Genomic DNA, 19964 nt, shown 5'->3' on the forward strand with positions numbered 1-19964 from the left:
CTTTGCTAGTTCCCCCATGGCTATAGGAGTCCGGGTGGCACACGGCATTAAGTGCTTGGCTGCTAATTGGAAGGTTGGTGGTTCTAACCCTACGTCTGCTCTGCGAGGAAAGATGTGTCTGTCTGTCTGCTTCTGAATCCCATTACAGATTACAGCTTGGCGAATCACGGGGACAGCCACGCTTTGTTCTATAGGAAGTGACTTGACAGCAGTGGGCTTGGCTCATTTTCTGTTGTGTTTTGTGGTCTGGGTGCTGCGTGACGGGTATTTGTCCACCATCTTTGTCTTTCTGTTCATCCATGTTGATGGAGGGAGTTATATTATGCTCTTGTCCTTGTTACAGATAGAGTCTTATTTAATTCACTATCCTTCTGCGAGTGGATATTAGAGTTGTTTCCAGGTGGGAATATCTGTCAACATTGGTGCTATGAATATTTCTAAACAGTCTCTCAAACCTATGCAACATATACCTAGGAAAGGGTAAGTAGTGAGAAGGGCATATTAAATGATACCAAATGGTTTCCCAAAGGGGTCGTGGTAGTTTACACTTTCATCCCCTAATGTTCCTGGCAGTACTCGAAAAATGCTATTTCTTTCATCCTTATAAACACTTTGTATTATCAGGCTTCTATATCCAAGTCCATTTGTGTAGTACAGAAAGATACATCATTGAGCTTTTATTTGAATTTACTAATTTACTAAGGAGGCTGAGCCTCTTTCAAGGTATGCATTTACTATTATCCCTTTCTTAACTGATTTGTAAAGGGGCTCCTTGTATATTGCTGTTAATGGATTTTTTTTTCATTTGATAAAGATCAATTCTTAATTTTCATATAGTACAGGTTTTTTCCTCTTGAGAGTATGGGAGAAAGAGGCAGACTTTGTAGCAGACCTGGTTGATGACCCACCATATCTTCATAATTGATCCTTCACTGCAAACACATGCTTCTCTACCCACCTCTCCAGAGGCAAGCTTGACCTTCGCACAGAAAAAGCCAAGAAGTACCAGACACTTAATGCCCCACAAAGCAGCCTCAAGCCATCAAAGACAGGAATTTGATGGATAAATTAGAGCCAGTTTCCACCCCCACCTCCTGGGTTGGCAGGAGAGTTGCACTTCTCAAACCCTTCAACCTCAGTGTTGCGTATTCGCTGCCGTGATAGCACTCCCAATCAGTTGAGGACTGCTATTATAAAATACAACAGAAGTCACCAGGGAGGATAAACAGAAACAATAACCATCCAAATATAAGCCCCTGCTGTTAAAATCTATATGTCTGAGCCAATTGTGTTATGGACCAGAAATAGTTCTAGAAGCCACACTTGGAGTGGCGTTTTTCTCACATCTGAGGACACATTGTGGTCATTTGCTGGGTTGTACGCCTTGCATTGGCTTCTTTCCCTCCCCGGCTACACTCCTCTCCCCCTTGCCAGCCTGGCCTGGCTGATCTCCCAGGTAAGCTCCTTGTGTTTGAAGTCTTCCCTCAAAATCTGCTTGTGAATGAAGGCAAGGAAAGTCTTATTTAAGATACGCTCCCCCTGCTTAACTAAAGCTACACTTTCAGCTGCTGACGACAAGGTCAGTGGTTAGAACCCACTAGCTGATCCAAAGAGGAGAGTAGAGGCTGTGTCTCTGCTTCAGATGTTTAAAGTCTCAGAACCCCAAAGGGGCAGTCCTCCTGTCCTGTAGGGTCACTGTGACTCAGAAGGCACTAGATGGCAGCTTGCCTGGTTTTAGTGGGGGGTTTCCTCCCCGAGGAGTTTGTGTGGCACAGTGAGTTAAGCATTGTGCTATTAACCACCAGGTGGGTGACTCAAAGCAGCCAGAATCCCTCCTAGGGAGTGAAAGATGAGGCCGCTTGCTCCCATCATGATTTGCAGTCCTATATAGAATCCTAATGAGTCAGAATTGAAGAAGAAGAGTTCCTACTCCATTAAACATTCACAGGCTCTGAAAGCCACTGAGCAGTGGAACTCGGTCCTACAGGGTCACTGTGACTCAGAATTGGCTCAATGCCGTGAGTTTGGTTCCCTACCCTGAAATCTTAAGAATATTTCCTTTAAATATCTTCCAAAAGTGTTAAAGCTATGTCTATAAAATATGCTCCGTCTTTCTCCCCACACTTCCTTGTTATCCAAGGTTTCCACATCTATTGAACCTGAGAATCACACACCTGAGAGTCAAAGCATTTCAGGGGAGGGAAGAAGCAGTTAGAACGGTGGTCATAGCAACCTCTCAGACTCAGAGGGAGTTAAAGTGCTATTTACATAGTATTTACACGGCAGTGGCCTCAGGTATTCTATGTAATCTACATGTGGTTTCAAGTATATGGAAGTGGTGCATAGGTGTTGAGCAAATGCTGTGACCTTTTATACAAGGCAACGTTTTTAGAACTGAGGATCAGGATCACACATGGGGCTCCATAACAATTTGTGGGCCTGACAATTGGGCAACAGTTAGAGGTTTCTGGACACAAAACAACTAAGAAGTGTAATTCAACACCAAATGCGTACGAGTGCATACCCCCCAAAATCTGGAATTGCTTTGGGCCGAGCAGAGCTTTCACGGTATGCGTTTTTCATGCTAGGCAAGCATCAAGCAACTCACTCTGAGTTAGTGCACCCAGTGGTGTCACTGGTGGGGAAGTTCTCTGGTCCCAGTGAATTTTTTCATAAAAGCAGTTTTACTCTAACTTCATTTATTGTGATGGCCTATTTAAGAGATCAGTGTGCAGCTGTGAAATCTTGTTTCCTGCTCAGGAAAAATGTTGCAGAAACTGTTGTGATGTTGAACATAGCTTACAAGGACAGTGCTATAGAAAAAACGCATGCGTATGAGTGGTTTTCTCATTTCAAAAAAGGTGAAATGCAGATTGATTACAAACCTCATTCTGAACACCAAAATATCTACTTGTGGTGCTTCGGAGTTTGTTCCACCAGGTCAGACTGTTAATCAACCTGTCTATTTAGAGGTTCTGAAAAGATTCTGTAAGAGTGTGCAACAGAAAAGCCTGATTTGTGGCAGATGGAGACTTTAAAAAAAAATCATTTTATTAGGGGCTCATACAACTCTTATCACAATCCAAACATACATCTATTGTGTCAAGCACATTTGTACGTTTGTTGCCATCATCATTCTCAAAACATTTGCTTTCTACTTGAGCCCTTGGCATCAGCTCCTCATTTATTCCCCTCCCTCCCCGCACCCTCTCCGTCATGAACCTTTGGTAATTTATAAATTATTATTTTGTCATGTCTTACAAACTCTGATGTCTAACTTCACCCACTTTTCTGTTGTCCATCCCCCAGGGAGGGGGTTATATGTAGATCCTTGTAATCCTCCCCCTTTCTACTCCACCTTCCCTCCACCCTCCCGGTATCGCCACTCTCACTACTGATCCTGAAGGGATCATCTGTCCTGGATTCCCTGTGTTTCCAGTTCCCATCTGTACCAGTGTACATCCTCTGGTCTAGCCCAGTTTGTAAGGTAGAACTGGGATCATGACAATGGTGGGGAGGAAGCATTTAAGAGCTAGAGGAAAGTTGTATGTTTCATTCTTGCTACACTGTACCCTGACTGGCTCATCGCCTTCCCGCCTCCCTTCTGTAATGGAATGTCCAGTTGCCTACAGATGGACTTTGGGTCCCCACTCCACACTCCCACTCATTCACAATGATGATTTTTCATTCTTTGGTGCCTGACACCTGATCCCATAGACACCTCATGATCACACAGGCTGGTGTGCTTCTTCCATGTGGGCTTTGTTGCTTCTGAGCTAGATGGTCGCTTATTTACTACCTTCAAGCCTTTAAGACCCCAAATGCTATATCTTTTGATAGCTGGGCACCATCAGCTTTCTTCACTACATTTGCTCATGCACCCACTTTGTCTTCAGCAAGGGTGTCAAGAAGGTAAGCATCATGGAGTGCCAGGTTAAAAGAACAAAGTTTTCTTGCATTGAGGGAGTACTTGAGTGGAGGTCCAATGTCCATCTGATACCTTAATACTAAACCTATAAATATATGCACATAGATCTATTTTGCCATCATCATATATAAATATATTTACATATGTACATGCCTGTGTTTAGACCTCTATAAATGTCCTTTGACACCTGGTTCTTTCCTCTATTTCCTTTTACTTGCCTCTTGTCCCACCATCAGGTTTGGCCTTCATTCAGGATTTTAAATTCTTCGCTGTTACATTGTCCCTGGTTAAGTCCCACTAGGCATCCTGTGCCCTTCTCTCCGTTGATTTTAGTTCACTTGTTGTTCCCTTGTCCCTGAGTTGGTTTCCCACTTCCCCTTCCTTTTTCCCCACCTCCCCTTCTCCCATATCCACCCCGAACCTCTGGTCCCATTCTTTTCTCTCCGAATTGTTTATCCTGCCTGTCTTACCTAAATAGACATGCAGAGACATTAATAAGTGCAAAAACCAGGCAAAGCCAAACAAAACGGCAAAGGAAGTCAAAACCAACCTAACAATAACAACAACAACAATAAAAAAACCCAAAAACCAAAACAAAATAACAACAGAAAGTAAGCCACTGACAAAAATTGGCCTTTATGAGTGTTTTCCAGTGGAGTCCCATCAAGTTGATTTTAACTCACAGCAACCATATAGGACATTATAGAACTGAGCCTACAGTTCAGTACAGAAATCCTGTGGGTTTCTAAAACTCTCCCTCAGAGCTGCTGGTGTTTGGAAGCACTGACTTTGCATTAAGCAGCCCAAGGTATGATCAGGGCTCCCTAATCCTCTGTAGTATAATTTTAGCAGAGGTTAGGATTTACAACACATCTCAAACTAGGGAAAAACAATACATGGGGAATCATGGCTTAGCCAGGTTGACCCATATTGGGGAGAACACAATTTGACTCATGACAATGTTTGGGATGGGAATCTTATTTTAATTATTCCAATGTAAATGAATTATCCTAGCCCCTCTCACTTAAAAAAAAAGTTTTAACTGACTGGCCATACTACCCATGCATGTATGGGATGGTTTCTATGTTCTTTTTGTTGTTCAATTATTCTATTAGACCATAGGTTCCCAAATTATTTGGCCTGAAGCACCCTTCTCAGAAAAAAAAAGTTTCCAGTGGCCCTCTGTCAATTAAAAACTCTTGTACTGTAGCCCATAATCAAAGATAAAGTATAGGCATCTGCTTTTGCAGCCCCCTGGAACATTCTAGCACCACCCACTTGGGAAATTTCTTTTAGACTATTAGAAACGAAAACAAACAAAATCTCACTGCCATCAAATAAATTCCAACTCACACCAACCCTATGCAGAGTTTTTCAGACTGTCAATCATCTTTATGTGAACAGCTTCACAATTCTCCCAATGAGTGGCTGGTGGGTTTGAACAACACAACGCCTTTATAATGCATGCATATTTCTAAATCTAGAGATCTGGTTAAGACAGGCTTTCAACTGTGTACACTTCATGTTCTCCAAGTTCAGGAAGGTCTTGTCTACTTTTGCCTTTTCTTCTTGTATAGGGAGCTTCCCAAAGTCTATGGGGATGTTGAATTAAATGATAATGAAATTTACCCACCCCAAAATGATGCCCCCTTATATGTACATTAGTGATTTTTTAATGGATATGGATAGATGATAGGTCAATCAAGAAAATATCTTTGTTTATGGACATTATAACATTATTTCCTCCCATACACATGATAGGAAAGTGAAAAGTTAAATATATAATACAAATTTATCCTTTAAAAATATGGACACTGGCCATCCACTCAAGTACTCCTTCAATACAAGAACACATTGTTCTATTAAACTGGCATCCCATGATGCTCACCTTCCTGACACTATGCTGAAGACAAAGCGGGTGCATAAGCAAATGTGATGAAGAAAGCTGATGGTGCCCAGCTATCAAAAGCTATAGCATCTGGGCTCTTTAAGGCTTGAAGGTAAACAAGCGGCCATCTAGCTCAGAAACAACAAAGACCACATGGAAGAGGCATACCAGCCTGTGTGATCATGAGGTGTCGAAGGGATCAGGTGGCAGGTTTCAAAGAACAAACATCATTGGAAATGAGGGGGGGTTCGGAGTGGGGACACAAAGCCCATCTGTAAACAACTGGACATCCCCTTACAGAAGGGTTGTGGGGAGGAGATGAGCCAGTCAGGGTGCAGTGTAGCAATGATGAAACATACAACTTTCCTCGAGTTCTTAAATGCTTCCTCTTTCCCCTCCCCCTATCATGATCCCAATTCTACCTTACAAATTTGGCTAGACCACAGGATATACACTGGTACAGATTGGAACTGGAAACACAGGGAATCCAGGACAGATGATCCCTTCAGGACTAGTGGTTTGTGTGGCGATACCGGGAGGGTGGAGGAAAGGTGGGGTAGAAAGGGGGAACTGATTACAAGGAACTACATATAACCCCTTTCCTTTGGGAAAGACAATAGAAGAGTGGGTGAAGGGAGATTTCAGACAGTGTAAGACATGACAAAATAATAATTTATAAATTACCAAGGATTTATGAGGGAGCAGGGAGTGGGAAGGGAGGGGAAAAATGAGGAGCAGGTACCAAGGGCTCAAGTAGAAAGCAAATGTGTTGAGAATGATGATGGCAACAGATATACGAATGTGCTTGACACTGGATATTGTATGGATTTTGATAAAAGTTGTATGAGCCCCCAATTAAATGATTTAAAAAAATATATATTTTAGGTCATTTTTCCTCATTTAAGACATTTCTAATGTATATGGTTCTAAAAATGAAGCCCTGATGGCATAGTGGATTATGTGTTGGGCTGCTAACCACAAGGTGAGCAGTTTGAAAGCACCAGCTGCTCCAGGGACGAAAGATGAGCTACAGCCTCAGAAACGCACAGAAGTTCTACTCTGGCCTGTAGGGCTGGTCATGAGTGAGAACAGACTCAATGGCAATGTGTTTGGTTGATTTGAGGTAAACACACACAACCACACAAACTACCCCTCATCCCATATAAAATACACACCTAGTTTTTTGTTTTTTTAAGAATAGTCAGTGTTGGCAAGCATCAGAGATATTAGGTATGTTCTGATATTGGGGCACCCAGAATGTGACAAACTTCCTCAAAGATAATTGGGCTCTATCAAGAGCCTTAAAGGTAAAATGCTTTATCTATTTTGGCCTACTAAGAATGGCTGGTAGTTTCGAACTACTGACCTTGCAATTAGAAGCCCAGTGTGTAACCATTACACCACCAGGTCTCCCTCCCCTCCTTCCCCTAGGCAGCCAATATATACAGGGCCCCAAAGCACATTTAAGGATTAACAACAAGCCTGTGATTTTCTTCGTGATAAAAGAAGGTAAAAACCCAGTTTGCACAGCATGAGTTAAACTTTAAAAAATAACATGTTTATGCATAGGCATAAGGAGGCTAGAGCAAAAAAAAAACCCAAAAGACCCAGCATTTGTTATCTTCAGGGATGGGAGTGATGAGAGATTTAGTTCTTTTCTGTTCTTAATCTTTTCTGGATATTCTTCTTAATATTCAACAAACTCTGTATCATGTCCTTAATGAGGAAAATCACTAAATATATTTTAATTTAACAATAGCGAACTGATTGCAGCATATGCCCAAAGCTATATCTAGACCGGCATCGTGTGACAGTTAAGAGTATATGCTTGGAGGCTCACAGGCAGGTGTTGAGTTCTCTCTTCCCAACTTAGGAGCTGGGTGACCTTGAAAAAAGGTACGTGATGCTCCCTGCCTTGGTTCACTGATCAGCACCAAGAAAGACCAGGCACACCAGCGGCAGGGCTGTTTGTGGCTTAAATGAAATAATGTATATAAAATTCCCATCAACGAGTCAGTGCTTTTAAAAGTCCCAAAATATAATAGACCTGGTAATGATTCACAAGAATTCATGACTCCCTTCGGGTGTTTCTCGCTGGAAGTTTGTGCAGCATGGATTTTGTGGTTTGGATTTTTCTTCATGGTCATGTTCATGGCCAATTCCAGCAGAAAGGACTTCTGGTCAGAAGGCTGACATGGCTACAGAAGCAATCCCAGGAGGGCTGAATACTGACATAACCAGCACATAATAGTTAAGCCTTAACCATGAACCAGGCGTGGGATGCTGAGTAGTGAGACAGCTAAATAGTTTCTCAGGACAAGGTAGGCTGGATCTTAGTTCCCACCAGTTTGTAAGGCTGGGTGGGCTGATCAGGATTAGTTCTGGGACAGACTTTCTCAGTCAGCCTGCAGAAGCCAAGCCATCAGCTGCTGGGCCAAACTGTGGCCCCGTGGGTCAACTCTGCCACACTGCCTGCCTTTGGAAATAAAGTTTTACTGAAACATGTTGTTGTTGTTCGATGCCACTGAGTTGGTTCCAACCCATAGTGACCGAATGCAGAAGAGAATGAACCACCGCCCAGACCTGTGCCATCCTCACAATTGCTCCTAAGCTTGAGAGCCCATTGTCACATCCACGATCAGTCCAACTTGTTGAGCATCTCCTCTCTGTCACTGCTCCTCCGCTTTACCAGGTATGATGTCCTACGCCAGGGACTGGTCTCTCCTCATAATGTGTCCACAATAGATGAGATGGAATCTCACCATCCTTGCCTCTAAGGAGCACTCTGACTACTTCCAAGACAGATTTGTTCTTTGAGCAGTCCATAGTGTTGATATTTATTGACACACAGCCACCCCCATTTGCATGTGTGATGTCTACGGCTGCGTTGATGCTCCCACAGCACCCAAGAGTTGACTAACTGCAACGCAGACTTTATAATGTGCGCACGGTGAAAGCCTTGCTCGTTGGTCCTTCACAGACCAACTTTACCAGTGCCTGTCCTAGGGCTGGAGGGTCAGGGAAATAAGAAAGAAGGTGACCTCAAAGTTCATAACTTTTCCTTTCTGTAGTTCCAGGAGCGGTTCCCCTCGAATCCATCCAAGGAGGACCCTTTGAGGAGAAGATCTACATCCAGTGGAAACCTCCCAACGAAACCAATGGCATTATCACCCTCTACGAGGTACGGAGGCCTGTTCCGGGCATCAAGTAGCTTATCTTTATTCTAGCCTCTTCCACCTGAAGTTGGTGGAAACCCCGTCCGTGGAGCCCGACTGAGGATAGTCACATGGGGAAGGCACAACTTCCCATAATGCTTCTGAGAGGAGAGTGGGAAGAAAGCACACACTTGAGCTCTCTTGCTGTCTACAGTGACAAAGAAATGTGGGCACTCAGGGCACCGAGTCTGGTGATTATTGATCTCTTCGGCACAGAGTCAGGACTCAGGAAGTCAGAGTCTCCTGACATAGCACAAAAAAATAGCCAGCCAAGCCTGGCCCGCAGAAGATAGAGCTCATCTGGAAAGCACGCCTCTCACCCCGCTCATGTCAGTTCCTAAGATTCAAAGAGGGTCCTAGTGTTGTCTCCAGAGAGACAGGGTCCTCAAGGTCTAAATTGCTCTGTGCCCAAGGTACATTCCACTGTATCCTCCGGTGATGGTTTCAAAGTAACCCCTCCTCTCTCAGCAGTAAACAGCAAAGGCACATCTTTGTCATGGGCAGTGTCTCTACAGGTAGGGATGAACCCCTTAAGCCAACACAACATTCCTTTCTAAGACTAGAAATATATCATACATAACAAATATAAAAACAGACCATAAAACACAACTCCGTAAGTAGACATCGGTAAGATCCGACTAGGGAGAAGAGGCAGAGCTGGCTGCCCTCCCAGCTCTTATATTCTGGGAGAGCCTGAGCCTGTGGTCCGAGATACAGAAACTCAGTACAGCAGAGGATAGGACATAGATGCTGAAGCCAGAAAGATGGCGCCGACTATCCCCAACCCCCACCCCATCAGTGTCATGTGACCATCAGAAGATTCCTCCTCTGTAAAGTAGGTTAATAATCACTGCTGGAGGGAGGTTGGTGGGAGTCTGAGGTGGGACAGGACACCAGTGTCTCCAAGCTGAAACATGGACGCGAGGCCCATGGGTGGGTGGAGGCCAGTGAGTTATGCTGTGGAAGCCTGTGCCCTCCACACACCTACTGAGAGTGGGCTGGGGAAGATGCTGGCCCATCAGGGAGAAAGTGCTCGGCAGAGACAGCCAAGGACTGACTGGGGAGGAAGAAAGATTGAGGCTGAATGGGACCGACCCAGCACGTCTCTGGAGGAAACCATCTTGTGTGCACAGGGTGGTGCCGAGAACACCCGTTCAGAGCAGGCTGGTGTCACAAAGCCCAGCCTTTCTCAGGAAAGAGGCAGTCTACCAACTCCAGTTTAGAGCTTCGGGTTTCTCATCTGAGGACCAGGGTAACCAGACAGCTTATCTCACTGGACTGCTGTGAGGAGCAAATTAAATATGTGCTTAGCCCCGCATGTAGCCCCTGGAAAGGCTGTTCTAAAGGGTCGCTCTTATCCCCACATAAAAATGAGATTGAGACTCAGAGGCAAAGCAAAAAGGCCAAGGCCACAGAGCCAAAATGGCAAGGTCGTGTCTCCTGGCTGCAGGTGCCGAAACCTCGCCATCGCTGTCCATGGACCAGCAGCAGCGCCATCACCAGGGAGCTATTTGAAATCCAGCTCTCCAGGCTCCACCCCAGACCCACTGAATCCAAACCTACCGTTCACAAGATCCCCCTGGGGGTTAGAGTGTAAGCAGCCCTCTGCTGGCCTGTGGGCTGCTCTTCAGGCCGTGGAAGCCATTGCTGGGAGGACACGTCCGTGAGCCAAAATCCAGAACTCCTCCCATGCTGGACGCAACCCAACCCTGCCCCAGACAGCGAGCTGAGGAACGTTGCTTTGGAAGACACTTATAATGGAGTATGTGTTTATGAGGCAATTTCCAAATTTAATTAGATGAAACCAATTTGATTTTTAAAATTAGGTTCTGGTTGTAACTTCTAGAGAGAAATCCATAAATTACAAATCACCCTCCCCGGGAGTCAAAAAGCTTATTTTTTCCCCCCAATAAATTTTTTTTTTTAAAAAAGGAGATCAACACAAATGGAGAAGCATGCAGCAATGCGCAGCCTTGGATGCAGCCACAGGGCAAAAGGGTGGGAGGCTTCATGATCCATCATTGGCTTCCAACTCATGCCACCTCCCTCGAGAGTGGATCTGTGCCCCACTGGGCTTTCGACGTCCTGCTTTGCAGAAGCAGATCGCCAAGCCTGCCTCCTGAGGCACCTTGGGTGGGTTTGAGCTGCCACCCTTTCAACTAGCAGCCCTGTGTTTCCCCGAACGTACCCCCAGGGACTGATTGCCACCATGGAGCCCACACAACCGCCATCAAGTGGATCCCAGCTCCAAAAGCGCGCCCCTAGCGCACAGAGTAGAACTCCTCTCCAGGGTTTCTAAGAAATCTTTAGGTTAATCCTTCACGCGTAGCAGTCTTTCTCCCAGGTAGTCGTTGGTGGGCTTGCACCACTTGGCAGTTAGTAGCCCCGTGCCTAACCTGTAGTGCCACCAAGGATTTATTATTATTCATAACCATCGAGTCCATGATGACTTACAGCACCCCCCTGTGGATGGGAGTATAGAAAGCCCAGTCTTTCTTCCGCAGAGCTGCTGGTAGGTTTGAACTGCAGACCATGCAGATCACAGGCCAGCGCATCATAGGGCTGTGTAAATACTGGTCATCGTGGCTAGAGCTACATTTCTATCCCAGTGAATACAAGTCATAACTTCTGGTCTATTTCTAGACACGCCTACCCCTCACCATCCCCACCTCCACTGAAAGCTAAGAGGGTTTGAGAAAGTCCCAGTCTGTCTCTAAGTTTCTATCCTGTCCCCTTTTGGGGGGCATCAGAGTGTCAGACAGTTCCTGACTTCAGCTGGATACTAGAAAACAACACTGTACCTTGTCGATTACAACTCATGGCGCCCCTGCGGCATGGCTCTATAGCCATAGGCCTCACTGCACCCACTGATGCAGGAGCTCAGAGCATCACCAGACCACCCTGAAGTCAGCCTCATAGGGAGCCAAAGCTAAACATGTTTACTGGACACGACTGCCCCATCTCCCTCCCGTGCAGTTGTGGGTGGGTTTTGAAAGCACTGACCTGGCTGTCAGCAGCCCAACACGTAACCAGTGGACCACTAAGGCTCCTCTCCACTGGGTCCTTAGAAGCCAAGAAAAAGAAAATCGATGTCAAATTTACAAAACCCAAGCATATGCCTCACTTGGGAGCCACAATGCTGTTTAAACCGTGTCTGTGGCCAAAGTCCTGGAAGGTAAGGAGGTGACGATGCTTAAAGGAAATGAGTTGGTGCAAAGGTGCTGCATTTGCATGTTTGAAACATGGGAAAGTGGCCTGAGTGAACCTAGAAGACCTTGCTGAGACCATGCAGGTGGTGGTGGGCAGCTCAGACGACGGAAGGCTGTCCTAGCCATGGCAGAGAGCACCTGTTTCACCTGAAGAACTGTGGAAAGCCTTCAAAGTCAACTCGCTTCCATCGAGTCAATTCTGATTCATAGCAACCCTATGGGGCAGAGTAGAACTGCCTCTGTGGGGTTCTGATGTTGTCAGTCGGTGGTGGAATGGAAGGCCCCATATTTCCTCCTCTGAGTAGCTGGGGGGTGAGGGGATAGAGGGGGTTCAAACTGCTGGCCATGCAGTTAGTAATCCACTATGTCACTAGAAAGCCACTAGAAAGCGCTAGGAAAGTTTTAAGAAAAGGAGTGAGCAAATGTGGTTTTGATACTCTTACTAGATCACGCAGACGCTCATGAGCTATGGGACATGTGGGAAACACGCCTGAAGACAAAGATATGTGCATCATCCATGAATCCACGATGAGGGCTCAGGCTGTTTCTTGGAATACATTGTACCTGGCAGACCTTAGGGAAGCTCTGCCGCATCTACCCCTTTCTTGCTGATCCCCTGGCTCCGACAGCCTCCCATCAGTGATGAGTTCTTATCTTGGTGAGCCTCCTAGAACCACAAATTGTCAGCTCTTAGGACCACCCCTGCTATGGGAAGGGAGTCCAGCCCTGGCCCTCTTGCTACCCCAGGACTATAAACATCCTAATTCTACAACAACCTTGACCTTTCTCCTGGCCCACTGATGCAGGAGCTCAGAGTATTCACCAAATCCCACTGACATCACCTAACCACCACAACAGGAAGTATAAGAGCACATGAAAACATGGTCTCGGATCTTCATGGATTCGCACCTCAGTGGGAGATGCAGAAGGTGTGTCTATAGTCATTACTCTCAGGAGGAAAACAGGCTGTGTGGAGAGAGGGGTCAGGGTCATGTCACTGCACTACCTCACAAAGCATGGTGCAGGAACCAAAAGCCTGCACACCGACAAGGAACTCGTTAGACAGGTAGAAGAATCTCAGGCCCCGGCCAGGCCCACTGAGTGAGACCCTGAGTTTTAACAGTATTCTCAGGTGAATGGTGTGCATATTAAAGTTTGAGGTGAACTGGACCGAGAGCCATTCTAAACATCTTCCAGCCTGGATCTTCCATTTAGGAAGATCAGGAGATGGGCCAATCTCTAAGGAAATGGCTGTGAAGGTACACAGACCTGAGTGGGAACCTCAGCATTTCATTCTCTGGCATTGAGTTCCTGCTCTCTCTTCAAAACGTTGAAGCTCGAATCCCTCATGGGTCAGTAGTCCCAACTCTGCTGAGCTGATAGACTCTAGCAGAGTGTAGACTCATAGCGATCACCGTGTACAACCAAACAAAACACTGCTCAGTCCTATGCCATCCCCAAATCACTGCTATGTTTGAGCTCATTCTGTTATGTCAAGCCATCTCACTTATAGTCTTCCTCCTTCTTGGTGCTGACCCTCTACCAAGCACGAGGTCTCTGGTCTCACCTGTTAAAACCCTTACAAGTAACAGAAAGTAGGCGCATAGTAAGTCTTCCCCTCTACATCCAATGGTCAGTTCTGAATACTCCTGCATGTTAACAGGATTGGAATACTTCCCAGGTCAAGGGACCGTGAACTGGGTGTGCTGGAAGACTTGTTTTCTGGAAAGACTGGACTACATGGCTACCTCTAGTTAACCCCCTAAAGCCCACTGCCATCGAGTCAAGTCTGACTCAAAGCAACCCCATATGTGTCAGAGAAGACTTATGCCCCAGAGGTTTTCAACTAGTTACGATTTCAGAAGTAGCTCACGAGTGTATCTTCCAAGAAGCTTAGCATAGACTAGGATCAGCACCCTTTCAGTTAGCAGCCCAGGGCACTAACCATTTGTCCCACGTGGAGACTCCTTGTCACATCCATGTTGCTGTTGTTAGGTGCTCTGGAGTTGATTCCAACTCACAGATAACACGCTATGACAGAACAGAGGTGCCCCATTGGTTCTCTGAGACCCGTGGTCTTTATGAAAACAAATTGCCCAGGTCTTTTCTCCCATGCAGCCTCTGGGTGGATTGGGAACTCCATCCTTTTGGATAGCATCAGAGCACTTAACCATCGTGCCACCAGAGCTTCTTTTGCATCCAATTGCATCTGGAGAAGCCGATTATCTATCATGGCCTACGAGGCTCCATAACATGGCCCCTTTCCTGCTCCAAACTCATCATCCGCCATACTCCTCAGTGACTGCCTGCTGGCCTCCTTCCCTTTTTTATAATGTCACACCACTGGACCCCTGCCCTGAGACCTGGGTGCAGGCCATTCCCTTTCCCTGGAGGGTCCTTGATGCCCTCTGACCAGGGAATGAAGCTGGTGCACAGTCGGATGGTGGGGGTTATAGGCTGATTTACAAGGCTCTGCTCAGTGAAACCAGTGGGGCTATTACATGAATCATGCCACCATTCACTGGACAGAGTGATCTCTCTGCTCCTGTGGGGTCTGTGGAACTAAGTCCACCAGAGATTTGCAAAACGTGCCATTAGCACAGCGTCTTCCAGAGCCTGCTCTAGATTTGAATGGGTTCTCAGGGCTCCCAGTCAGGGCATGTATGTGGAGAGGGTACTATGGCCACTCCAGCCCTACTTATCTCTCAGTAACAGCTAGGACTCATCGAAAACAGACTGTTGCCACCACCGCAGACAGGCACTTACAGCCTGCGCGAGGTCACCAGGGAAACCACCCAGCCAAACAGTTATCTGAAAACTCTTCAATAAAATCATTTAGAAACAAGCTGTTCAGAGTTCATGAAAAACAGTAATCAATATGTGTTTCAATTCAATTAATTGTTCTTGTCTCTATCCAAAAATAAAAATCACACAGTAGAGGGAATTGGACCAGAAGATGTTGCACTAGCAACTGGGTTAACGAAGTGTGAAAATATTTAAGATTCAGGCATGCAAAGCTTCCCAGTAAGCCTTTCTGTTTAGCAGTCAAAATCACCAAGTTTCTAATTACAGTGTATAAATCTGGAAGCTTAAAGGGAACGAGCGGACCCTAATGAGGCAGGAATGGGTGTCTTGATTATGCAAGAGTTGATTGACATTTATCTCACAAGCTATTCTAGGCACCCAGCGTTCAGAGTTAAATAAAACCCAGACTCTGCCTAAATAAAACAAGGTGGGGGAATGTGTGGGAGCTGCCTTCAGAGGGGACAATAGGTCAAAGGGCTGTCAATATTTTTCTAGCATACAGATGGTTGGATTTGATCTGAACCAAAAACATGGGCCCCAGGAATCAACATTCCATCAGTGTGCCTGGCACAAGTTCTGAGGCAGGAAGGCATTCTGAACAGGACTGGAGCAGATACAAACATGGCTGGAGGGGGTGGGTGGGCTGGCAGGCCATGGGGATGGCTCATGAGCTGGCTCTCCAGGAGAGACGCCCCCTGGTCCAGTGAAGGTCCCTGGCTCAGTTGACTGCCTAGACACTCCTGCCTTCTACCTTGGCCTTGCAGGCCCCTCAGGGCTCGCTGACCCCAGACACGGCTTTGGTAAACAGAGGGGTAACAGGAAGGATGGGATGGGGGCCAGTTGGACAGGAGGTAGTATAGGCAGGAAGGGATCAGCTGGCTTGTGACAAATCCAGCTCAGAGCCATCATTTGCATAACTCAAACTGAATCTAAGTTAATTAGGTTCCGCAGCCTGCACAAGGCAACTTGCTGTTAGGTATTAACTCAAGCCAGGCTGGTAGCTGAGGGAAAGCTCCTGGTGTTTTTCTGCAAAGCAGCTCGGGTGGCATGGTGGTCAAGCACTCCTCTGTTCCCTGAAGGTTGGCAGCTTGAACACCCGCACCACTGTACGGGAGGAAGACGTGGCAATCTGCTTCCATGAAGAGCAAAGCCTTTGAAACCCAGTGGAACGTTTCTACTAGGTTCGAGAGGGTTGCTAGGAGTCAGAAACGACCTGATGGCAGTATGGGTTTGTTGTTCCTCTGTTTCAAGCTAGAAATGTTAGTCCTTACCTTAGGGCCCCATCTTTACTACCACACCCCATATTGAGCACTTAGCCAATGCTTTAAACACCTCCATACATCCTCATTGATCTCTCTGCCGGTCCCCCGCCAGAGAGAACATCTAAAAAGATCTCACATTACTTCTCTCCTCTGCCTTCATCCCAGGAGACCCAATGGTCTGACCCTGGTCTGCCTTTATATCCTCTTTCCCTCTCATTTTCTCAAGCCCACCCAATTCCTCCTGATCCATGTGGCTTTGACAAGGGCGTTCTCCCTGCCTGACACTCTTCAGGAACGGCTCCGCCTCACCCACACCTCCAGGCAGCTGTCCCCAAACAGATCCCCCACCAGTTCTCATTTCTTCCTACAGTGTCCACACGCTACTCGTATTTGGTCCTCAGCCAGGCCTCCATGAAGACACGGGCCACATTTCTTCTTTTTGCAGGAAAACAGGCCTTTTACAATACACTGCCTTTGTTCTTGCTCTTCAGTGTATCCCAAGGGTCTCAAAAAAGTGGCTTGCACACAGTAGGTGCTCAATGAAATATCCTCGAAATGAATGTGTGGGGATTTGGGCTTTATCTTCACAAGGGTGGGAATGAAACCTTCACCTAACCCATTTCAAGGCTCTCAAGCCCAGCTGAAGATCAAAAATGTACTTGAAAAGCACCAACATTTGGATGAATGGATGGACCCAGGGATGAACAGATAACTAAGATGGATACACAGATCCGTGCATGGCATGAATGGATTGAAAAAATTCAAAATGTTTACAGAGAAATGGAACGAAAAGAATGTAGAATCTTCCCATGAACGTTTAGAAACCCCCCTCTCATCCAGCATCCTCCAATTAAACCAGACTCAGGGGGAATGGGTTCAATGTGGGTGTTTTGTTTTGAATTTCCTCAGGGAATTCTAATGTGCAGCCACGGCTGAGCAGCAGCACTGCCCTAAATAAATCCAATTGTCCCCTTCTGCGATGTGATCCTCGGTAACTACCTGTTCAGACGGCCTTGCTGCCAGCCTGTCTTTGCTTATCACTCTGCCAGAATCCGCCTCTCCCCATCTCACATTATGGTCCCGTCCATCATGCACACCCAGGTGCTAGTTGTTCTTAAGGTGTCAATTTAAGAAGCACTGGCCCTTTTTCTGCTCAGGGCCGCCAAACCAACACTTCTATGTAATTGAAGATACCCAGGGAAGCATCATTCTGTCCATACCCCTTTGTGTTTTACTAACAGCATCTACAACTGAGCTGCCAGAGCCCACCACAGCCCTGCCTATCGGCCTTTCTCCCTCTCTTGGAGAGAAGGTGGTTCCACTGTTCTTTTGCAAGACGGTAAATGCACACACACAGATCTACCCAGAGGCCTTCCTAAATCTTAGAAGCCAGGACACTGGGATGTCTAGGAGCCATTTGTCCTAGATTGTAGACCATCCATCAACCAGCATAGGATGTTTGCCTTCCAAGAGCCTTGACCAACGCAGGCAGCCCCGGGTGGATGCTGTGCACAGGCCTGCTGGGTTGACAAGTGTTTTGGTAAAAGGGACTCTGCGTTGAAGAGGAGAGCAAATGTTTTGAGAATGGTGAGGGCAATGAATGTACAAATGTGCTTTACACAATTGATGTACGTATGGATTGTGATAAGAGTGGTATGAGCCCCTAATAAAATGACTTTAAAAAAAGGATAATTTCTTGCACTCGAGGTCTACAAAGGGATTGAATTTGTGTTCTGATGTAGCAAGTTCATTTATATTAGGGCCCCTTATAGCTGCCTTTCATCTAGTTGGGAAATATCAAGAATGCCTTAACTATTTGCCTGAGGTGGGCTTTGTTTTTTTTTTCATTTTAACACACGGGTGTTTGTGATGGAGCCAGGCACCATGGTGGTGGGAATCAACAGATGCATCGCTCTTCTTACTTAAAAGCATAGCACACCTTGCTCTTCGGGTAATGAAAAGGTTTGCACACTATCCATTCATCATTCCATGCAGCTGCAGCTGGAAACTATTCCTGCAGTGTGCACATGGGAATGCCCATCTGTCTTCACGGGAGGCCATGTCTGCGAGCTCACAGAGCTGGACATTGCCATGGGTGCACAGATGGTTTTGATTGCCAATGTGCGCGTGGCAAGGCATTCACCCTAGGGCTGTACCCATCTTCCCTGTTGCATCGTAACCATGATACCACTATATTGGAGAGCGGGTTCATCCCAGGCAACTTCAGAGACACAGGACCCTCATCTGTTTTCTCCTCGGCTGGAGGAACTTCGGGTCACCTGAATCCTTGGAGAATCCCATCATTACAATAGACCCTCGGCTAGTTCTCATGTATTTGCACTAGAATTCCTCTCCCAGCTTTTAACTTCCCATCATAAAACATCAGGATCAAAGAACAACGGAAGTTGTTCAGGACTTTGTTTTACTTGGATCCGCCCTCAATGAACAAGGAAGGCTCAGTCAAGAAATCAAAAGATGTGTCGGGCCAATCTGTGAGCAGAGATGTCACTTTGAGGACAAAGGTGGGCCTGACCCAAGTCATGGTACTTTCAAGTTCATGTAGACCTCAAGTTCATGTAGACCCAAGTAGCATTGAAGCATTTGATTCATGGTGCTGGCAAAGAACGCTAGATGTCCGATGCACTGCTGTAAAAAGGGACAATTCTGTCTTGGAAGAAGTACAGCCAAAATGCTCCTTGGAAGCCAGGATAGTGAACCTTCCCTCTCTCAACTTTACCCAGAGTCTCAGGAGAGACCAGTCCCTGGAAAAAGACATCATGCTCGGTAGTGAAACAGAAAGAGCCTCGGTGAGGTGGGTGGGCAGGGTTTGCCATAATGAGCTCAAGCATAACGACTGTGAAGACGGTGAAGCACCAGGCGGTGTTTCCCTCGGTTGTGTATCGGGTTGCTATACGTCAGAGGGACTCGGCTCGACCTCACAGCAGCAGAACCTTTAATAAAGGAAACCTTTTTTCTTTTTTAATCTTCAATTTAAATTTAATCTGCATTCATACCTGCCCTAGGAGAGAGGAGGGGAGTGAAAAATTAGATTTGCATTTGGCATAGGGTGGGCTCTCTCCTGTTCTTTAGATGGGAAGGAAGCTGTGTTGATTGCACTGTGTTCCGAGAGGGCTTTGAAGAGAAACACCCCCCTCACCCTCCCACCTAGCACTTCAAGGCTTGAGAAGGAAGCCCCTCTCTCTGGCTGGCATGGTCCTTTCTCTAAGCCATGCCCAGAGGCAGTGGGTAAGCTGCACAGCGGCTCTTCAAACATCACAGGCAGTTCTCATTTCATCTCCAATGTTTGACCACGTTCTTCCTGTTGGACTTCCACCTGGGCTGGGCAATGCCATGTGAATTTGCCACTTTTAACTGGCTGGCCCTTTTATTCCTGGTGTGGTCAGAAGAGCTGTGTTTGGGCTCAAATGAAGCGTGTTTGGAGGCTTTCATCCATCACCAGGGCATCTGGCCTTGACTCTGAGGTCTCCAGACCAGAGTTCAGCTTATGATTGTTGTTCCTTCCATTGGTTTCCAGTGATGGCAGGTGGCCCTCCACCCGTCATCCTGAGCCTATGAGCCATTTTCGCCTTTTCTTGACTATCTCCTTCCAAGGGAAAAGTAGTTCCTTGACATTGACACCTAAGTGCAGGCCCTTGG

At 46.4% G+C, this 19964-nt stretch overlaps 1 protein-coding gene across 1 annotated transcript in view; it reads left to right on the forward strand.

The window, feature by feature from the left end:
- PTPRT (protein tyrosine phosphatase receptor type T) overlaps positions 1-19964 on the forward strand; it is a 459397-nt gene that overhangs the window by 44405 nt on the left and 395028 nt on the right. The window contains exon 2 of the mRNA XM_045295498.1: positions 8888-8997. Within this exon, the coding sequence (XP_045151433.1) occupies positions 8888-8997 (110 nt within the window). The remainder of the gene's footprint in view (positions 1-8887; positions 8998-19964) is intronic.

Source organism: Echinops telfairi, unplaced genomic scaffold (genome assembly GCF_000313985.2).
Source record: "Echinops telfairi isolate 266 unplaced genomic scaffold, ASM31398v2 ScPeMD7_5592;HRSCAF=6446, whole genome shotgun sequence".
Classification (NCBI taxonomy): domain Eukaryota; kingdom Metazoa; phylum Chordata; class Mammalia; order Afrosoricida; family Tenrecidae; genus Echinops; species Echinops telfairi.